Below are 18,415 nucleotides of genomic sequence, written 5' to 3'. Positions count from 1 at the left end.
GTAAATGAGAGAAATATAAAAACATGTATATAAACACCTAAAAAAGCAAATAAAAAACTTCATGCACAACCCAGACAACAAAATTACAATATCTATGCTGTGATCTCCAATTCAGATGTCCTCCCGACTGCATATACGTCCCTCCATTCCTCCCATACCCGGTTCAATTCTTGAACATATCTATCGTGTAGATCATTTATGTAGCTTTCCTCAACATCGCGATTGTCCTGTTGCTTGAGAACCTGGATTGGGCGGCCAACGACTATGTTAAGAGGCCGTCGATAGGGCATGAGGCCGACATCATAGTTGAAAACACCACGAGCGTGAAATAGAGGTATCGTAAATCCCATGGTCTTTTTCACAAGTATCTGAAACCTGTGGATCAAGGGATGCTGTTCGGAATTGACTTGTTCATAAAGGTCGTTTTCGCCAAAACCAAGCACTGGAACAAGATCAGCCCCGGTGCGGACAGCTAATCTCACAAACCCTTTACGACTTTTCAGCACTAGACGGAGTCGGCCCGGTTGTGCATCGAGTGATTCGCGAGCTCCACCGATAACAATTGTTATGGCACGACCCATACCCTCACCATCGGCACCACCTTTTGTCAACAAGTTTTCACAGGATTCACGAGATACACTAGCGAGGCCCAACGCCATGGCATACTCTCGATAAAATGGTACCCGAAAGTTGGAGTCTAAGGTAAGTAGAGTGTTTGTAATTCCAGGAAACAGTTGCGAAAATCCCAATGCCTCCGTCCCGAAAGCGGCGAAAGCTCCATGAGAAATGATTCCGTGCGGATGGTAACCGAATATATACTTCCGAGTAGGCGGTAGTACCTCAGTACGATGTAGGCGTGCAGGAAAATAGGCAGCATAGAGCTTCCAGATTGGGAGAGAACGGAGACTCTGCCAGCGGGACTTGAGTGATCCCGATGTCGCGGCGGTAGAGAAGAGGGAGATATAAATAAGATAAGGGAGGAGCAATGGCCAGAATAATGGCATTGCACAGACGAAAAAGAAGGCGGTAAGGAAAATAGCTATGGTCAATGTATGGCATAAAACGATAAAGGTCTGCAGGCGTCTTTCGATGCCGATATTCAAAGGAGCCCAACGGACACTATCATTAGGCTGTCAGTCATTGAGATAAAGAGGGCGGTCATTAAACTTACCGGTGCCTCTTAGCCACCGTACCATTGCTGTCATTGAGAGAGTTGTCAAGCCCGCTCGATGGCTTGCGCTGCTGGTTATCAGTCACCATACCGGTAGTTTAAGGAACAGTTGACTGCAAGGGTGTTGGCATAGATAATGTACACAAGATGACGCTTTCAACCTCGATTTGGAAGCATGAAGCCAAGATATGAATAAACGGTATAACGGTCCAACAGGGCTATACAAGATGAACCATCAAGGGGATTGGGATTGTATCTGTGAATGATCTCCAATGTCAGCACTGCCCTTGAAGGATGACGTCGAGCGGCAGGCCCACGACCCGTGACAACGCCAAGAAAACATTTAGTGTCGCTATTGTGCTGATCTGCCATGAGATTATGTCTTGCAATTATTATTAATAACAATTAGCATCTATCAATTGGCTCATAGAGTATGTTTGGTTTTTGAGGAACACAAATTCGAAGAAGTGGTGAGTATCCATCCATGTTTTTATTTTGGATTGACAATGTCCATAATATAGTAATCACTGAAGTATCAATAAAGGATAAAACAACCATTTATAGCTCCTATATAAGCAGACTATATAAACTCGGTCTCATATATACAATATGTAATTTTTATCCGCAAATGCATACATAGCGTCTTTATACCCCAGAAATCGGCTAACTCGGTCAGCTCGATTCATATTGGGAATTTGCACTCGTCGACAAGTCCGCCCACGCCATGATCGAAGATATTTGGTATTAATAGGTCGCCTTTCCTTTGCTTCGATATCATGTCTTGATCATGAAAATCTTTCATAAATGTTAGCATGAATACGCGGGGGAGTGAAACAAATGCAGATATCCTTCTTACTTCATTCAAAGATCGGTCATCCATGATAGCTCTCTTCTTCTGTTGAATATGGCGGCCTCGTATAGCATGCCTCCCCATTGGTCTCTGCTCTCGAGAAATCACTGGAGTTTCGGAGACAGCCTCGACACTGATATTGTTTGTCCTCGGTAAATCGCGTTTATCATTTTCTATGTCTTCGGTGCTCTTCTTTGGTTTAGCCTTTCTCTTCTTATCTTTCTTTTTGGCCTTCTCCTTGATAACTCCTGAAACAGTCGCCTTCTCATCAAATTCAGAGATGTCATTATTTGTCTCGCGATTTCTCGTATCGGTAGGGCGATCTTCAGCGTTCAGCTTCTCGGAGAGCACATCCCTACTTTCTGGAAAAGCTTCGCTCTTCTCCGGAGCGAGATAGCCACCGCTCACAAAATTAACCATTTGGTATTTCTTCTGGGCGTAGATAGCAAGTCTATCATCATCTCGCTTGCGTTGCTCTTTTTCTAACTGGGTATCACTTTTTCCATTGAGACGACCTAAGAGACCCTGGAAAGCGTCGAGCCCGGTGGGTTCATCGTTTCCCATTACTCTAGAGCGAGCCCCGAGGCCAAGGGTATCGTCTTTCAATGTCACTCTTATGTGCGACGCACTGGCAACGGTGAACGTATCGGCATGAGGTGCATTTCGAGCGCCTAAGTAACTACCAGGGGTCCAACCCTGGGATGTCATTATTTTATGTCCAAAGCCGTCCGTCGATCGAGACCATTTCGTATTGTTGGGGTCGTGGGAGAGTTTGACCTTCCTATGTTAGTCTGATGTCAGTGATGTGAAAAATCGAAAGTAAATCGCCAAACGCCTACTTTCGAGGGGCAGCAAGACCCATTGGAATGAGAGATATATATTTGAAGGTGCTCTGCCGGGTTGATGAAGATCCGTTGGGTATTTGGAGGTGTGGACATAAGCACGACAGTCGTGGTTGATTTATTGTTGAGTATTAATATTATATCCCATACGTTATCGTATTGGCTTCTGCTCGCCTCCCAAATTTGCAATTTTTAACTCCGCAGCGGGCGGGACTGGTGCTAGTCCCGATTAGCTAATCTCCATACAATATTACTTTCAAATTTACGATACCGTACGGTATGATCGGGTACTATACATTGTCACTTCGTATAGAACAAGGACACATCGGTCACAAAGACATAAGCGGTAAAATCCCGAATGATATAGTCATCAAGAAATCATATATCTATACAAAAATACGAGGAATTATCATATCAATACGTCAAGACCGTCGGGCCAATCGTAACTGTCTGACAAGACGATGCCGCTTAGTCAGAACGGGTGCAAGTTTCGCGTTTTATTTACATATTTACAGTAACAAACAAGTCAGCGGGCCAATCGTACCTTCAAGTTCTGTAATAATGTTGCACGCAACCAGACTTGCTCCTCTCAAAATGCAACAAGACGATGTCTTCTTTGCGTGTATTTCGTCGGGATCAACCTCAATGTTCGATCGTGCTAGCTACGAATGATCACAGTCTTGAATTCAGAGACCCCTCATCCACTGTAGATAGCACCAGGAATGTCCCACCAATCAATCATCGCGCAACTCGCTGTTTGGTCGAGTTTACACCACGCTCATCGACAAAGTTGGAAGGTTGCAGACTTCTAGGGGAGGGCTGGGGAACCCTTGGCTTGATTTCGTTGAATCAGGATGTTTTTATATGTGTTGTGACTGGGTCCTCTCGGGCTGCAATCCCACGACCCGGGGAAAGTGTCCTAAGAATCAACAATGTCGACTTTTGTGTGTATCTTCGGGTCTCCGACCACTAAGTAGCATTATTGACGTGCGCATGTAGACTGTTTGAATCGACCTGACTATGATCACGGCGAAGATTATCAAATACCGTCTCGATTTGTCGCAGAAGATATTGGCAACGATGACATTGATGACTCCAGAGATGTAGTCACTGATCACCCATTCCTAGCGTTGAAAAGATTGCTAGGTGATAGTACCTTCTACTACAGCCTCGACTTCAATCTCACTGATCATCTTCAAGATCGGTGAGTGCTTCTGTGAGCTCTTTATTTGAAATTGGCTGAGTCACGTACAGATCAAGCACTTCAACTGCTTTTGATATTGACAATTTGAACGAAGGCATGCTTTGGAATTCTTATATGATTGCTCCTCTCCTACTCTTCCGCAGTCGCCTAACAAAGCATGAAAGGGAGAGTCTAGATGCTTCTCGCATTTTAACACTAGTAATTAGAGGCTTTGCTGGAACACTGACGATACCTGCATCATCCTTTCATGTACCTCAGTTCCATTCAAACCTCCCTTCAACTTTGACAGTGATATCACGGCTATCCTCTCGGCGTGCTGGAACCAGATTCAACTCTCGTGGGATTGATGATGATGGAAATGTGTCGAACTTCGTTGAGACTGAGACCATCTTGAGGAGCCCTTCAGGCATTACTTTCTCATATATTCAAGCACGGGGGTCGGTTCCAGTATTTTGGGAACAAGCACCGGGTTTTATTCCAGGGCAGCAGAAGATTGAAATATCTCGGTCCTTCGACGCGACAAAACATGCTTTTGACAAACATTTTGAGGACCTGGAACTAAAGTATGGAGCTGTCCACATCATCAACCTCTTGGGCAAGAGTAAGTCTGGTGAAATGACACTCTCCGACCAATTTCGCAAGCATGTTACAAGGAGAGTACATTCACAAGAAAGCGAGAGTACAATGTCATCCGATCGTCATCTCTTAGAAATGACAGAATTTGATCTTAATGCAGAGTCCAAGGGTCCCCTTGGATACGAGGCTAGCAGCCAGATCCGGTATATGATAAACACCGCTCTAGACGGGTTTGGATATTTCTTGATGGAGGACGCCGTTCCTGAACAAGAGCGTTCACCCTCAGCTGACACTAGCCGTAACGCTCCAAGGGTAATACTGCAACAAGAGGGCATCTTCAGGACGAATTGCCTCGACTGTCTCGATAGAACAAATCTTATACAGACTATCATCAGTCAAATGGCCTTGGAAAACTTCCTTCATCAACTAGGCGGTGAGATGGTTCCTGAGCTTCGAATGCGACATTCCAGTTTGTGGGCAGACAACGGTGACGCTCTGTCCCGGATATATGCTGGCACTGGTGCTCTCAAAACATCATTCACAAGACACGGGAAAATGTCATTGGCCGGCGCTTTTGCAGATGCTAGAAAGAGTGCAACCCGCTTATATGTCAATACATTCGGAGACAAAGCCAGGCAGAACACGATCGATGTTTTAATGGGTAGATTGGCAAATCAAGAACCGGTCGATTTGTATGATCCTATTAATGATATTATTTCGGCCGAGCTCGACCGCCGAATTGAGGAATATACGTCCTCGAAAAACATCAGAATCTGGGCGGGCACCTTTAATTTGAACGGCAAACCCGATGGGGCAGCAACGGATCTATCTTCATGGCTCCTTGCACTCCGTGACAGAGACGGGGATGATCCCAGCCTAGTTGCCGTGGCATTTCAGGAAATTGTAGAGTTGAGCCCCCAACAAATTATGTCTACTGACCCGGGCCCACGAATAGTCTGGGAGAATGCTGCCAGGGATTGTCTTAATTCATATGCAGAACAGTTTAAATCCAAGAAGTATGTCTTATTGAGAAGTGGCCAGCTTGTTGGAACCGCTCTTTTGATTTACGTACGCGAGGATGCAATCAACGACGTTAAGAATGTGGAAGGCAGTGTGAAAAAGGCAAGCAACCATCTCAAATCTCACTCATAAAACTAATATCCAGTTATAGACGGGCCTTTCAGGGATGGCTGGTAACAAAGGGGGTTGTGCAATTCGTCTTGAATTTTCAAATACTAAAATATGTTTCGTAACAGCTCATCTTGCAGCCGGTTTTGCAAACTATGACGAACGGAATAGGGACTACACTACCATCAGCAATGGCCTTAGATTTCGATACAATAGGTCAATTGAAGACCACGATGCTATTATATGGCTGGGCGATTTTAATTATCGCATCGGAGTAGGTGACCGTGAAGTACGACAATTGATCAAGAAACGGGAATTCGGTACACTATATCAAAATGATCAGGTAAGTTACCTAGTGCCTATGACTGCCGGATATTTACTTATCGTCATTTGCAGTTGAATCTTCAAATGATATCCGGTAGAACGTTTCCGTTTTACTCGGAAGGACTGATTAAATTCCCTCCAACATACAAATACGATATAGGGACCGATGAATATGATACTTCGTGAGTGAAATTTCCCCTTAATAGAAGTGCACAATCCAACGACCATCCAGAGAAAAGGCTAGGATACCAGCATGGTGTGACCGTATCCTTTGGAAAGGATCTGGTCTTAAACAGATAGATTACTGCTCTTCGGACCTAAGAATATCAGATCATCGACCGGTGTTGGCTCTGTTTGATTGTTCGATCAGCATTATCAATGAGAATGAAAAGGATCGCTTAAATCGCCTCCTCTATGAGCAGCGTCGGCGTGAGTTGGGTGATTTAACATACAGAGATCATCTTATCGATGTCGACGACGAAGCTACTGAACACCCGTCTTTTTCATCCGAATTACCTTCAGCTAGCTCAGATCGCTACAAATGGTGGCTGGATGGAGGTAAAAGACCCAATCCCTGAGGGCCCTTTTTCCTTGCTAACACAGATCAGGCCACCAAGTTAGGTCTGAGCTTAAACCTAACGTACCAGGGAACGTGGCGAATATTTTTGGAAAGCCCAATCCTTTCAGCGAAAATAACAGGCCTGATTGGGTGAAGCCCCAAATTTTACCCAGGCAGAACAGCATCGGGCAAGTCGAAGACCTATATCCAGCACACCCGACCATCATCGAAAAAGGTAGTGGACTCAAAGACAGAAAAACATTGAGGCCTGAAGTCCCCGTCAAACCCGCTATACTTACTCCATTAGCCGCACAATCAACGCTCACACCTACACCTGGGTCTCAACGACAGGGTGATACACTTAAACCTGCACTACCCCCAAGGTCGCCATCATTACAGATAAGCGGTCAAAATCTCACAGAAACTGAATTGAGAACGACGAGGTACAGACATACAGCAACCGATCTTCTTGGTGGGGCAGATCCGGCTTTACTAAAAGATTGGAAACCTTTGGATCCTCATCGTTGAATATGTATACCGTCGATACAACATGATTCAAAAGATATATCATCCGTCACTTTTCATGATGAGACGAACAAAATACTGCAGAGATTAGGTCATTGCCTGAAAATTAGGGTCATAAACATAGTAAGAAATGAAATTTTCGGCATATCAAACTTGACACTCTTCTGTACATATGCAGTGCGATTTAGAATCACAAAGGTGATTTGATTGTTTTCTTTTCCATTTTTTTCAATTACTCTTTCGTATTATATATAAAAAAGGATTACCCAAAAATTAAATAACACAGCAAGACAATGAGCTGAAACCAATTATCTATCGCTATTAGATGATGTACCTGGGGTATCAAAATTTGAGCCGCCGGGATGCCAAAGAACCAATAGCGCGCCTTTGAACATAGCTCAGAAAACCATAGGAATAGCAGTGATGATGCTAACCCAAAAATGACCATAATTTCTGATTTTCCATATTACTTCACCCCACCCAACGAAGCACGGAGAAACTTAATCCAACACTGAGAGGGAAACCCATGCGCCATGCCCGTCCTGCTCCGTGCGATTGTGCGACTTGGTGATCAATTCGACGTACTCAAACAATCACCGTTCTTGAGAAAGGGTATCAAGCCGTAGGTGCAAATCGTTGACTATCTCCCGACACTGCATATAAACAAAGTCAAATAACACTGCAGGTATGACTATACTATGGTACGGGTTCGGGCTTTTTTGGCGCCTTTAAAGGCTTGTTGGGTTTATTCCTATTATTCCCCATCATCCACTTCGCAAAAGAGCCGGGGTTTCCCGGCCGTGGTTTTTTGGGTCCTGGAGCTGTACCAGTTATTAGTCAGTATACAGATTCACTCACGAATGCTCAATTATCAACATACCCGTAGCATCAGGTTTCTTCTTTGCTTCTTCTACAACTATAATAGCATTATTGTCAGGAGGTGGAGGTGGCTGGTCGTCCTTTGGCTTCTCTGGTATGGGCCACATATGCATGGTTACAGTCCAATCAGGCTCGATGACAGTTTCCCAAACTTGCGGCAAGATAATATCACCACTTGGCCCAACCAAGTCATAGTGGCCTTCAGCAACATGAGGACCGATCACCTCTACATGGAGGAAGGCCTGGCGAATAAGTTCTTCCATTCCCTATCAAAATTTATGAGCAACGGTAGATATCTTGGTTAGAAGTGATTGAACATACCTGCCAAGTACTGCACAAATGGAAAGGAAAGTTGAACTTCCTGCCCACGGCATCCTTGAACTTGATAGGTTTCTTCTTTTCTGGTGGAGGTTTATTAGCTGCTGCTTCTTCTGCCGCCTTTTTCGCCTCCGCTGCCGCTGCAGCAGCAGCTTCATCTGCGACTTTCTTGGCCTCCGCAGCAGCTACCGCCGCTGCTTCCTCCGCAGTCTTCTTAGCATCCGCAGCTGCAGCGGCTGCCATTTCCTCCGCCAGTTTCAGCGCTTTGACAGCCTCTTCTGCAGCCTTCTTCTCTGCCTCTGCGTTGGCTGCTGCTGTTGCTTTGGCTGCCGCTTCATCTGCTATTTTCTTCTCTGCAATTGCTCTTTCCTCTGCCGCCAATTTGTCCGCAGCCGCCTTTGCCATTGCAGCCTCGCGCGCGGCATCTCTTGCCTCTCGTTCTGCTCGCTCATCTAATATCAATTTCTCCAATCTAGCAATAGCCTCATCTTTTGCTATATCTGATTGGGATGTCGCTGAAGGAGACTCTGGCTTTTGAGGAAGTTGCCCGAAAAGATGATGACTGACGGGTCCTCCAGGATAGTTCTGATTATAGGGGAAATACCCGCCGCCGCCGTAGGGAACAAGATCTGGCGGAGCAAAAGCAGGACCACCATAATGAGGATTACTTTGAGAGGGTATCATATGAGACAAGGGAGGCTCAGGAGGGCTTTGTCCTCGACTTCGATTGCGAGATTCCTGAGCATGGTGATGTGGGAGGTGATTAGGATGGCCGGGATGTTGATCATGGCCAAATAACCCAGGCATACCGCCGGAATGGGGCGGAGGATAATGCGACCCATATCCATAGCCTTGGGCGTTCATGAACTGGCCGGAGCGACCCATGGGGTTGAGGGGCCCAAATCTTACTAGTTGATCTGATGGAGGGTGCGACGGTCCGGAATGACCAAATGGCATATGTCCCATCCCTCCTTGTGGCAATACATTATAGGATGGCCCTGAAGACGAACTATGGGCGTAGCCGCTCACACCTGCCGGTGCCCCAGATGACCAAAATCGCTTGTCTGGTTGGTGTCGGGTGTAGGTAGGGACAAACTCCTCTGCTGAATCCACGCTATCAGGAGATTCCGGCGATCGGTACCGCCGTGATCTTTGGGGAAAGGCTTCCCTTTCAATGCCTCGCCGAGACGACCGGCGACCTGACCTCGAACGGGAGGAATGTATAGTGTTGCGATTGTGACGCGAATTCCTGGGACGGGACGCGGAGTCCGAGGATCTTATCTCATCAGGGTACTGCAAATGAGCCCACTCGTCACCAACCTCATATTCTGTATATTCGTCGTGACTGCCTGGAACAGATGGGGGAGAGACTTCGACACCAGAGGAATCTTCCTCGTCACTGGCGGACGAGGAGTGTTCCGAATCGTGAGAACCGTCTGGATTGATGGTAATATCGAACCTGTTCATTTAGAATAACTTAGCACCGAAGGGTTGAGGGTTACATTTCTTCCAGCATACATCACTCACGGCATGGATGATGGTTTCCGGCTTTTCGGCGGGGTAAACACCTCGATGCGAAAAGGCGGTAGCAGCTCTGGCTGCGCACAACAAACGATCTTGGAGTCTGAGGAATTGGATGCGGGGCTCTCTTGGTTTTGCTTTTTTTTGGAGAGCAAGGTTTAAACGATAGAAAGGACAAAAATCATGGTTTTGGTACACAATGGATAGGGCATTAGTGAGGACTCGTCCAGAGCTGTCTGCCTTGACTATCGAAGCGTACATGCATAATCAGGAAGGAACAGGCGGTTAGGGAAATAAATAGAGAGGACAGAGAGGCTTCAGGTATGCAAGGTACACTACCATGCCTGTGTGGTCCTGCTTTGGGTACGACTGTAGCAGGTGCTAGAATAATGCAAAAAGTCGAGTATGTGCCTGAACTGTAGAGGCATTGGGCACAGGGTTGGTTGGAGGGAGGAGGGGCGATCGGAGACCCAAAACACTTACAGTGATTTAGTTAGGCCATACCCATCACACGCTGCCTTGCCGCCTCGCCGCTCTTTCGTCTTGGCTCTGCAGAGGGGACGCCTTCTTCCAAATAAAAGCCCTTTCCTCTAACTGCGTGGTAAATCGGTTCTCGACAAATAAACGCTTCAGGGCTGTGGTTGATGGGGTGTCATTATCATCATCATAAACATCAATCATCCTTGCCACGCTAGGGGCGACTGGCATCCGCGGCTCGTTCTAGATTTTGCTGCCCAAGCCCGGCCGCTCACCAGGATTACTATTATTACTATTGACTCTTACTATATCACCACATTGTTATATTGTTATTGTATTCTCCAATCTATATGCAATGTGAGTCTGTGTTAAAGGCTCGAATGCATCAGCCTGGGATCCCACTTGTTAAGGTCTTCACGAAGATGCTGCTGTGACGATTGTTATATTATGCAAGGCTGCAAAATCCTACAACTCTATGCACCTGGCTCAGCTGTTGCTGCCAGGTGCCTAATGGAAATATGGCCGACGAATTTGGCGATTTAGGGCAGCCCTTTGCTCTAAGAGGTTGACTTTGGTATCACAAGCCCCAGTCAAGGGCATTCAAAAACAATATGTATTAGCTGTTTGTCGTCCCCTTCCAAAAGCAATATACCAAAGGCCCAGAATTATAGCCATCCACATGCATATGTGCAGAGAGCAACCCTAGACCCACTGAAAAGGCCCTTTCTAAACTATTTCTGCTGCACCAGCTCTTTCAGGGCAATGATGCCATCCTGCGTTACATCCGGATTGGGTGTTTTCTGCTGCGATTGTATGAGCGCCTCCGCTTTCTGTAACGCCATAGAATTCAGCCTCTCGAGAACTTCTTTAGATGGCACCTGTCCATCAATTGCACTACCGCCTGCTAGATATTCCGGGTGTTGGATAAGCTGTGAAGTAATCTATTGTCAGATGATCAATTAGCGCGTGTAATTTACTACAAATACAGTTTTTTTTGTGGGCAAATTTTGAAAAACGAGGTCTTGAGGGCAAGGTTGTAGGATTATTTACCAAAATCAGGCCATATAGTCCTCTTGCAAAAGTATCACAAAGTTCAAGGCTCCGTAAATAATGCCTTATAGATCTCGCTAAGATTTGTGGGGAAGAGACCGTCGCGTCTGCAGATTTGGTTGAGATGTAGAGCAATTCAGCGAGGCGTGCGTGAAGCTAGAAAGATATAGACCATGAGACTGCTTGATACGAAACTTCATAGATAAAAAACTTACAGTCCAGGAATTGGGAACCACAAGAAGTGCTTCCTCGAGGCTGAAGATCGCCTGTGCGCTCATACCATTGGCTTGGTAACAATCAGCCAACTCACACCATGACTCTGCATCAGTAGGGAAAGCCCCAACGTAGTCCACCAATGCCGATATAGCGTCCTCTTCTCTGTCCAATGAGCGTAATAGAGCAATACGGCGCTTCAAGATGGGCTGTAACATATATTTAGCATATAGTCAAGCACACTCAAGCGGTTGACAGGGCTGGAAACCGACCACATTAACGGGGTTATCCTGTAGAATAGTGTCATATTCACCAAGAATAGTTTGCAAAGTTGGATTATCCTTTGCTGTAGCTTCCTGGTAAAGACCTCTTAATCCCATTATTCGCTCATTGGCTGGACCGAATCGTTCCGTCAAGCGGTCAAGGCAAAGGTGTGCTGATTTATCATCACCAGTGCGCAAACAAACAAGCAAATGGTGCTCATATGTGGCCCATTGATCCGGGCTCTCCTTCACTGTGAAAGGAACCCTGGGGGAATATGCATTTTCGAAAAGAGCCGGGGTACGTTGGGTAACATGGAGGGCGGAACTTGGATGTGATGAACGGAAACTTTGATCAGAGACTCTTTGAGTCATGGTGATTAAAAAGCATCAAAAGGCAATGCTTTAATTTAGCTTATCCTATAAGTCGAATTGGAATGAATAATGACAATGGATATATTAATCGGTGTTGTCGCCGTGAGCCTGTAGATGTATCAAAGTTCGCCTGTGACACCAAACAAGACTGAATGCGCGATTATTGGATTCTTATTTACTTACTAATACAGGTGACATAATCGTGGTGCCATTGAAGACTAGCGCCTTCCGTGGGTGGATGAAGCGCTTAGACTAGCACGCTTCTTTTAAGTCCACCCCGCGCCTGGTCATCATCAATATTGATTAACAGCGATGCTTAGGAATATATGCTCTTTTCATTAACCTCATTTCCTATCGCAAAGAATGGCCACTGCACTCAACAAAAAGTAAATTAGTGCCCAGAGCTTTTGACGTGTCTCGGCTCTTGGGTGTCCCAGTACACTGCATTCCATTTTATCTGACTGCTTCGGGTCAGCGTTGTAACGGCATCGCAGCAGTCACCATGTAAGTGGAATCGGCTCTCTTAAATGACCAAAGGAATCGGCTCTAATAATCACAGGTTTGAAAAATCACTTTATGACCTCATCAGAGGTTTGAGGGGCCACAAGGGTAGTGAGGTCGAATATATTCAAAATAGCCTGCGAGAATGCCGCTCCGAGATCAAATCGCAGGATATGGGTTCGTGACTAACTATCCATTGGAAGCTCTTCAACGGAGCTAGAGGGCTATATTATGCTAATAGAACCCGCAGATAAAAAGGCAATTGCTCTCCTAAAACTGATTTACCTAGAAATGTTCGGATACGACATGTCCTGGGCATCTTTCCACGTACTCGAGGTCATGTCTGCACCCAAGTATTTACAAAAGCGTGTTGGGTATTTGGCGGCGGCACAGAGTTTTCGTGCAGAGACTGAAGTACTCATGTTAGCGACAAACCTGCTCAAAAAGGTGAACATTCTTAGAAAGACTTCTAATGCTCGTGACTTACGTTCCGCTTTAGGATATCGTTTCATCGTCTGTCGTAAACCTTTTGCTACCACTAGCAACATTGCCACATATACTAACGCCTTCACTCGCCATGTCCTTGCTCAATGATATACTTCCGAGGCTTTCCCATTCAAACACGACCATTCGAAAGAAATCAATTGTCGTACTTTACCGGCTTGCCTTGGTCTACCCCGAAAGTTTGAAAGCGGCATGGCCAAAAATCAAGGAGCGCTTGATGGATGAAAACGAAGACAATAGTGTCATTGCTGCAGTAGTCAATGTTGTTTGTGAACTTGGATGGAGAAGACCTCATGATTTCCTACCCTTGGCCCCAAGGTTCTTCGAACTTTTGGTCGATAGCGGAAATAACTGGATGGCTATCAAAATCATCAAGTTGGTAAGTCCAGCCTTATTGCCCATTTAAAATTAATATTAGAAAAGGCGTTTGACTCCCTTAGTTTGCTACACTCATCCCTCTAGAACCTCGTTTGGTCCGAAAATTGCTTCGGCCATTGATAAGCATCATTCAAACCACAAGCGCCATGTCTCTCCTCTACGAATGTATCAATGGCATCATTCAAGGAGGCATTCTAACTGAAGCCGAAGGCACTCAAGAAGGGGACGAAATTGCAGGCTTATGTGTTGCAAAATTGAGGGGGATGGTTGTCCTAGATGCAGACCCCAACCGTATGAACTATCTTTCTACCAGTTCTTTATTTTTCATTAAAACTTACTTGATATTGCAGTCAAATATGTCGCTCTTCTAGCCTTCAACCGTATCGTCTTATCACACCCTGAGCTTGTAGCCATGCAACAAACTGTCATCATGGATTGTTTAGACGATGCAGATATCTCTATCAGGCTTCAAGCACTTGAGCTTGTGGTGCAAATGGTTACATCTGAGACACTGCAGGACACCGTTAATCGCCTCATCGTTCAATTACTCAAGGGCCATGAATTGGACCTGGAGCCTAATAGGGATAACTCAGTGGACATTGAGAGTAACCCCAATATTAGTTCTCAAATCTCTCAGTCCGTTAGTGAAAACCAGAGGAGCCGCACGCAGCTTGATTTACCATCTGAGTATAGGAACGAAGTATTCACTCGCATCCTTGATATTTGCTCCCGTGACAACTACTCGGACATTATTGATTTCGAATGGTATGTCAATATATTAGGGCAGTTGCTCAAACTTTTACTACGCCTTAATGTCGGTAGCTTTACATTGTATAACGATGAATCCATGCAAGAATCTCCAGAAGCAGATATTGCTATGAGGATTGGTTCAGAGATCCGCAATATTGCTGTTCGCGTGAAAGCCATCCGCAAGGAGGCCACCAGGACAGCCGAGTCATTTCTCTTTTTGGCCGACCATCAACAAACACAACGTACCATCACATCACCTCACGTCGGGGCTCTCGGACCGTCAGCCTGGCTAGCAGGGGAATTCGCCGACTGTTTAGCCTTTCCTGATCGTGTTCTTAACATCCTCATCAGTCCCAATAGCAAAGGGTTACCGGGCGCAACCTTGGCTCTTTACCTTCAAGCAATGCCTAAGATATTTTTGCAGCTATTATCATCACAGCCAGAATTCAGCACGAGCTCGTATGCTGAGTACTCTATTACCCTTGCACGCCTAATCACTTTCCTTGAGGATTTAGGCGCCCATCCCGACTTAGACGTACAAGAAAGAGCAACTGAGTTCCTTGAACTCTTGCGCCTTTCTGAAGATGCTCTAAAGTCGCGATTTGATACGGCACAAGAAGTGCCATTTTTATTAACATGGGTCATTCCTGGCATATTCAAGGGCTTCGATCTGAATTCTGTCGCGATTGGTGCTCAGAAAAAAGTTCCACTTCCCGAACACCTAGATCTAGATGAAGCAATAAATGACAAATTACCCCGAGCTCTTGATAACTCTTTTGAGAAGTGGATGGAGCCCAAGGAATACAATAGTATTCACAGTTTCTATTACATACAACAAGACTCTACGTCAATTCACTGGGATAATTCATTGGGGGCACAAGCTGATACAAGTTCGATAATTACTGAACAACTGAAGGACTATGGTAAACTTTCGGATCATCATTTAATTCGCAAAGACTACAGCAGAGACGACCCTTTTTACATTGGACACCACGAGGGCAATTTGGAGAAGGCTGACACTTACAACTTTCTCGATGTCAACAACGACGAATTGGATATAGATTCAATCCCTATCATTGATCTTCGAATGGGGGATGGGCCTAGCGCTAGCTCCTTAGCAGGTGGCCAGAGCATGGATGTGGAGAAACTCCGCACACGCCCTGGAAGGTTTGAAATTGCAGCGGACGAGACAATCGATGCTGATGAATCCTATTCTTCTGAGTCTCTAAACCCCAGAGTCGAATCCAAACCCCGTTCGCAGCGAAGTCTTCTACAAGTGGATTCGAGTGGACTCGAGCGTATGACGCTCGTTGATAGCCACCAGAACCCGTCCGTACAACCCAAGGTAATCCAAGGCGCGGAAGAGCTGGAAATGGCAGAGGCCATGCGAAAAATAGAGGGACTCCGGTTGGAAATGCAAAGAGCATCTGAGCGAATCAACGTGGATGGAATACCATCTGAAGGAACTCTTATAAAGAAAAAAAAGTTGAAAAGGAAGAAAAGGCCAAAGACCAAAGTCTCCTCAAAGGCAGAGGTGGAGGAGACATCAGAATGATGGATTAAACAAGCAGTAGATCAAAACAACCTGATGGCGTTGGGTATAATTGTACCGTCAAATGGACGACTCTATAGACGAAACTGCCTTCCCTTTTCTTGAACACTAGCAAATTATTCTAGGCCACTGTACAGTAGTCTTTCCATGTCATTTTATTTAACGAGGGAAGTAATCGCCGACCAAATGTCTGGAACAATCCTTAGGAGCTCAAATGCCAATCCTCCACAGACAACAAACGCGAGTATCACTGGAGTCAAATGTTAACGAACTTGGCTAGGTTTCACAAAGTATCCTACATACCAACCCAGCCAATGGACACTGGCGATTTCTGTTTTTGGCTCTTTTTCAAAGTAGTTTCTGGTTTGCCTCTTTTCGCAGCCTCGTGCTTTGCGTACTTCTCGTTCGCGCGCCTCTGCTTCGGTGTCTGGGCCTTGAAGATGGTTGTGATCAGCGTTGGTTATTTAGGTCTTGAAATGATATCGGATTGGCCTACCATGTTGACTGGGCAGCAATTGAAGGTCAATTAAAATGCGAGGTGAGAAGAGGCTGCTATAATGGAGCCCAGTTGGTCATGATTCAATAACAAGAAAGGTATCGCAAGTCCGTAACGGGAACAACAATCATTAAAGATGATCTGTCCCCTTTGCATGCTGCTGGTGATGACACGCCTAACTTAAATGCATTAGTGTCTTGGCATACCATGCAGTGACACTGAGCCAGCTCTTAGACGTCTAAACTTGGATGTGTCCTAGCCTGAGCGCTATGCCAATGCGGGAGATCCCCAAAAATTAGTGCCCTATTGTTACGAAACCAACATGCATAAAGCTAAGGATGACTTAAACTATAGAAGCATGGGGGATGTTACGAAACCAACATATACAAGGCTAAGGACAGATTGGGATGACTCAAGCTACTTCAGGACAAGCGCCTGTTAAAGCGGCTAACACCACGGCCAACCAGTTACCACGACCGAACACAGCCTGTTCGCTACTCACACGGGATTACACATTACATAAGCATCTACACTCGGTAACGTATTCCACAAGCACCCTGCGCACACAAGCACCCTGCGCACCCCACCACTTCACATAGTTTAAAGCATTTCAGATTTCTACTTAACATCAAAAAATCACTTATATTTCTATATAGAATTATTCCTATATAATATATAATTATACTTTATTTACCTGCAATTTATATATTTAGATAATGTGTGCTTATGAGACTAAAAAGCCCTAGCTTAATTAATTATCTTATTAAATAAATTAATTTCTAAAAGCACTATAGTAAACTCTTAATCTTTAATAATTATCAAAATATTCTTATTATAAAATAGTTTTAATTAACATTTTTTTTTTAATTTTATATTTATTTATAACTTATAGATTATAGTTTTTCTTTACTAAAATTACTATAGAATATATTATTAATAAGTATTCTTTTATTAACTAATTAAAAATCTAATTTATAAATAAAGAAAAGCTTATAATATATCATTTTAAAAATTATTTTATTAATTTAGTTTGATACTATAAATTCTAAATATTATAAGATATTATAAATAAAATATTATTTATTAATAAGATATCTAGCCTTATAGCTTTTAGAATAGAGATTCTAATAATAATTTTTAATTAAAATAAAATAAATTTAGAGTTAAATGATAAAATATTTATATAAGAGAAGCTATTTATAATATTTTCTATAAAATAGATTTTTATACATATTATTAATAGTATAATAAGAAAATTATATTTATTAATATAATTAATACTATAGTATATCTAATTCTTAATAATATATTTAAAATAGCATTTAAAAATAGTAAAAATATCTATATTAAATGATTATAATAGATATAAAAAATATAAAAACATATATATAGAGACAATATTATTATTATAATAATATTAATCCTATTTAAATATTAAATAGCTACTATAACTATCTAATATTAATAATCAATATTTTTTAACTATATAAAGCTTTATTAATTTATTAAATATATTTTAAAGTTAAAGTAAACTAATTTTATCTAATATCTAGCTATTTAATAATTATATTATTAATTAATCTAATAATAAATCTAGATATATATATTAATCAGCCTATTTAATATCAGATTTAAATATAATTAATAAAAATAAAATAAAGCCTTAAATATTTATATATTCTACTATAATAACCCATTTATAATTTCTAAACTAAATAAGATTTAATTTATTTAATTAATTATAGCTATATATAACTTTTATTATAATAATAATCTCTAAAATAAATTTAATCTTATCAAAGTTATAAATATCTTTATTTATAATATTATATTTATTTTAAATATATTATAAATTAATAAAATATTTATTTATAAACTTTAGATCTTTATATTTAATATAAAAATATATCAATTAATATATAAATTACATTTTAAAATTAGATTAATATTTTAAAAAGTTAT

General features: G+C 43.1%; 7 protein-coding genes across 7 annotated transcripts; 2 read left to right on the top strand and 5 right to left on the bottom strand.

Annotated features, from left to right (window-relative positions):
- Positions 1 to 92: 92 nt before the first annotated feature.
- BGW36DRAFT_396078 (diacylglycerol acyltransferase type 2A) lies at positions 93 to 1,260 on the bottom strand (the record flags this gene model as incomplete). Its single annotated transcript, XM_046218120.1, has 2 exons — positions 93 to 1,119; positions 1,172 to 1,260. The coding sequence occupies 2 exons, from the start codon at positions 1,258 to 1,260 to the stop codon at positions 93 to 95; spliced, it is 1,116 nt and encodes a 371-aa protein (XP_046072718.1).
- A 320-nt stretch (positions 1,261 to 1,580) lies between these two features.
- On the bottom strand, positions 1,581 to 3,006 carry BGW36DRAFT_375721 (uncharacterized protein). Its single transcript, XM_046215800.1, has 3 exons — positions 2,861 to 3,006; positions 2,028 to 2,802; positions 1,581 to 1,966 (listed from the first exon to the last, which is right to left on the bottom strand). Exons 1-3 carry the CDS (start codon positions 2,881 to 2,883, stop codon positions 1,946 to 1,948), a joined length of 819 nt encoding a protein of 272 aa, XP_046072717.1. The 5' UTR covers positions 2,884 to 3,006; the 3' UTR covers positions 1,581 to 1,945.
- A 273-nt stretch (positions 3,007 to 3,279) lies between these two features.
- Positions 3,280 to 7,375, top strand: BGW36DRAFT_375717 (SacI domain and endonuclease/exonuclease/phosphatase family protein). Its single transcript, XM_046215799.1, has 7 exons — positions 3,280 to 3,807; positions 3,863 to 4,067; positions 4,118 to 5,765; positions 5,815 to 6,114; positions 6,168 to 6,277; positions 6,328 to 6,653; positions 6,704 to 7,375. Exons 1-7 carry the CDS (start codon positions 3,471 to 3,473, stop codon positions 7,180 to 7,182), a joined length of 3,405 nt encoding a protein of 1,134 aa, XP_046072716.1. The 5' UTR covers positions 3,280 to 3,470; the 3' UTR covers positions 7,183 to 7,375.
- A 376-nt stretch (positions 7,376 to 7,751) lies between these two features.
- On the bottom strand, positions 7,752 to 10,150 carry BGW36DRAFT_142374 (uncharacterized protein). The gene is made up of 4 exons (XM_046209449.1): positions 9,895 to 10,150; positions 8,380 to 9,835; positions 8,060 to 8,324; positions 7,752 to 8,000 (listed from the first exon to the last, which is right to left on the bottom strand). Coding segments are annotated over exons 1-4 (1,848 nt in total). The 5' UTR covers positions 9,897 to 10,150; the 3' UTR covers positions 7,752 to 7,875.
- Positions 10,151 to 10,855: 705 nt separating this feature from the next.
- Positions 10,856 to 12,410, bottom strand: BGW36DRAFT_142381 (uncharacterized protein). Its single transcript, XM_046209450.1, has 4 exons — positions 11,910 to 12,410; positions 11,640 to 11,846; positions 11,425 to 11,580; positions 10,856 to 11,315 (listed from the first exon to the last, which is right to left on the bottom strand). Exons 1-4 carry the CDS (start codon positions 12,270 to 12,272, stop codon positions 11,106 to 11,108), a joined length of 936 nt encoding a protein of 311 aa, XP_046072714.1. The 5' UTR covers positions 12,273 to 12,410; the 3' UTR covers positions 10,856 to 11,105.
- Positions 12,411 to 12,554: 144 nt separating this feature from the next.
- On the top strand, positions 12,555 to 16,089 carry BGW36DRAFT_142329 (putative AP-3 complex subunit delta). Its single transcript, XM_046209448.1, has 6 exons — positions 12,555 to 12,776; positions 12,832 to 12,950; positions 13,024 to 13,220; positions 13,273 to 13,656; positions 13,718 to 13,946; positions 14,006 to 16,089. Coding segments are annotated over exons 1-6 (2,886 nt in total). The 5' UTR covers positions 12,555 to 12,774; the 3' UTR covers positions 15,961 to 16,089.
- On the bottom strand, positions 16,037 to 16,569 carry BGW36DRAFT_142305 (uncharacterized protein). Its single transcript, XM_046209447.1, has 3 exons — positions 16,454 to 16,569; positions 16,261 to 16,390; positions 16,037 to 16,207 (listed from the first exon to the last, which is right to left on the bottom strand). Exons 1-3 carry the CDS (start codon positions 16,454 to 16,456, stop codon positions 16,113 to 16,115), a joined length of 228 nt encoding a protein of 75 aa, XP_046072712.1. The 5' UTR covers positions 16,457 to 16,569; the 3' UTR covers positions 16,037 to 16,112.
- Between the last annotated feature and the right edge of the window lie 1,846 nt (positions 16,570 to 18,415).

Source organism: Talaromyces proteolyticus, assembly GCF_021365285.1.
Source record: "Talaromyces proteolyticus strain PMI_201 chromosome Unknown BGW36scaffold_5, whole genome shotgun sequence".
NCBI lineage: Eukaryota > Fungi > Ascomycota > Eurotiomycetes > Eurotiales > Trichocomaceae > Talaromyces > Talaromyces proteolyticus.
The sequence above is the reverse complement of the archived record's forward strand: the minus strand, read 5'-3'. Positions and strand labels throughout refer to the sequence as shown.

Excerpts from the sequence above, each read along its gene's own strand:
- BGW36DRAFT_375721 (XM_046215800.1), bottom strand. The coding sequence starts at position 2,883 with ATGGGTCTTGCTGCCCCTCGAAA. Across the intron at positions 2,803-2,860 it reads GGTCTTGCTGCCCCTCGAAA|GAAGGTCAAACTCTCCCACG; the intron begins GTAGGCGTTTGG and ends AGACTAACATAG. Across the intron at positions 1,967-2,027 it reads ATGACCGATCTTTGAATGAA|ATTTTCATGATCAAGACATG; the intron begins GTAAGAAGGATA and ends CATTTATGAAAG.
- BGW36DRAFT_142329 (XM_046209448.1), top strand. Across the intron at positions 13,221-13,272 it reads CGACAAACCTGCTCAAAAAG|GATATCGTTTCATCGTCTGT; the intron begins GTGAACATTCTT and ends GTTCCGCTTTAG. Across the intron at positions 13,657-13,717 it reads CTATCAAAATCATCAAGTTG|TTTGCTACACTCATCCCTCT; the intron begins GTAAGTCCAGCC and ends TGACTCCCTTAG.
- BGW36DRAFT_142381 (XM_046209450.1), bottom strand. The coding sequence starts at position 12,272 with ATGACTCAAAGAGTCTCTGATCAAAGTTTCCGTTCATCACATCCAAGT. Across the intron at positions 11,847-11,909 it reads AGGATAACCCCGTTAATGTG|CCCATCTTGAAGCGCCGTAT; the intron begins GTCGGTTTCCAG and ends TATATGTTACAG. Across the intron at positions 11,316-11,424 it reads GACTATATGGCCTGATTTTG|ATTACTTCACAGCTTATCCA; the intron begins GTAAATAATCCT and ends ATCTGACAATAG.
- BGW36DRAFT_142305 (XM_046209447.1), bottom strand. Across the intron at positions 16,208-16,260 it reads AGTGTCCATTGGCTGGGTTG|TGATACTCGCGTTTGTTGTC; the intron begins GTATGTAGGATA and ends ATTTGACTCCAG.
- BGW36DRAFT_142374 (XM_046209449.1), bottom strand. Across the intron at positions 8,325-8,379 it reads ATTTGTGCAGTACTTGGCAG|GGAATGGAAGAACTTATTCG; the intron begins GTATGTTCAATC and ends AAATTTTGATAG. Across the intron at positions 8,001-8,059 it reads GAAGAAACCTGATGCTACGG|CTCCAGGACCCAAAAAACCA; the intron begins GTATGTTGATAA and ends TAACTGGTACAG.
- BGW36DRAFT_375717 (XM_046215799.1), top strand. The coding sequence starts at position 3,471 with ATGTCTTCTTTGCGTGTATTTCGTCGGGATCAACCTCAATGTTCGATC. Across the intron at positions 3,808-3,862 it reads AATCAACAATGTCGACTTTT|ACTGTTTGAATCGACCTGAC; the intron begins GTGTGTATCTTC and ends GTGCGCATGTAG. Across the intron at positions 4,068-4,117 it reads ACTGATCATCTTCAAGATCG|ATCAAGCACTTCAACTGCTT; the intron begins GTGAGTGCTTCT and ends AGTCACGTACAG.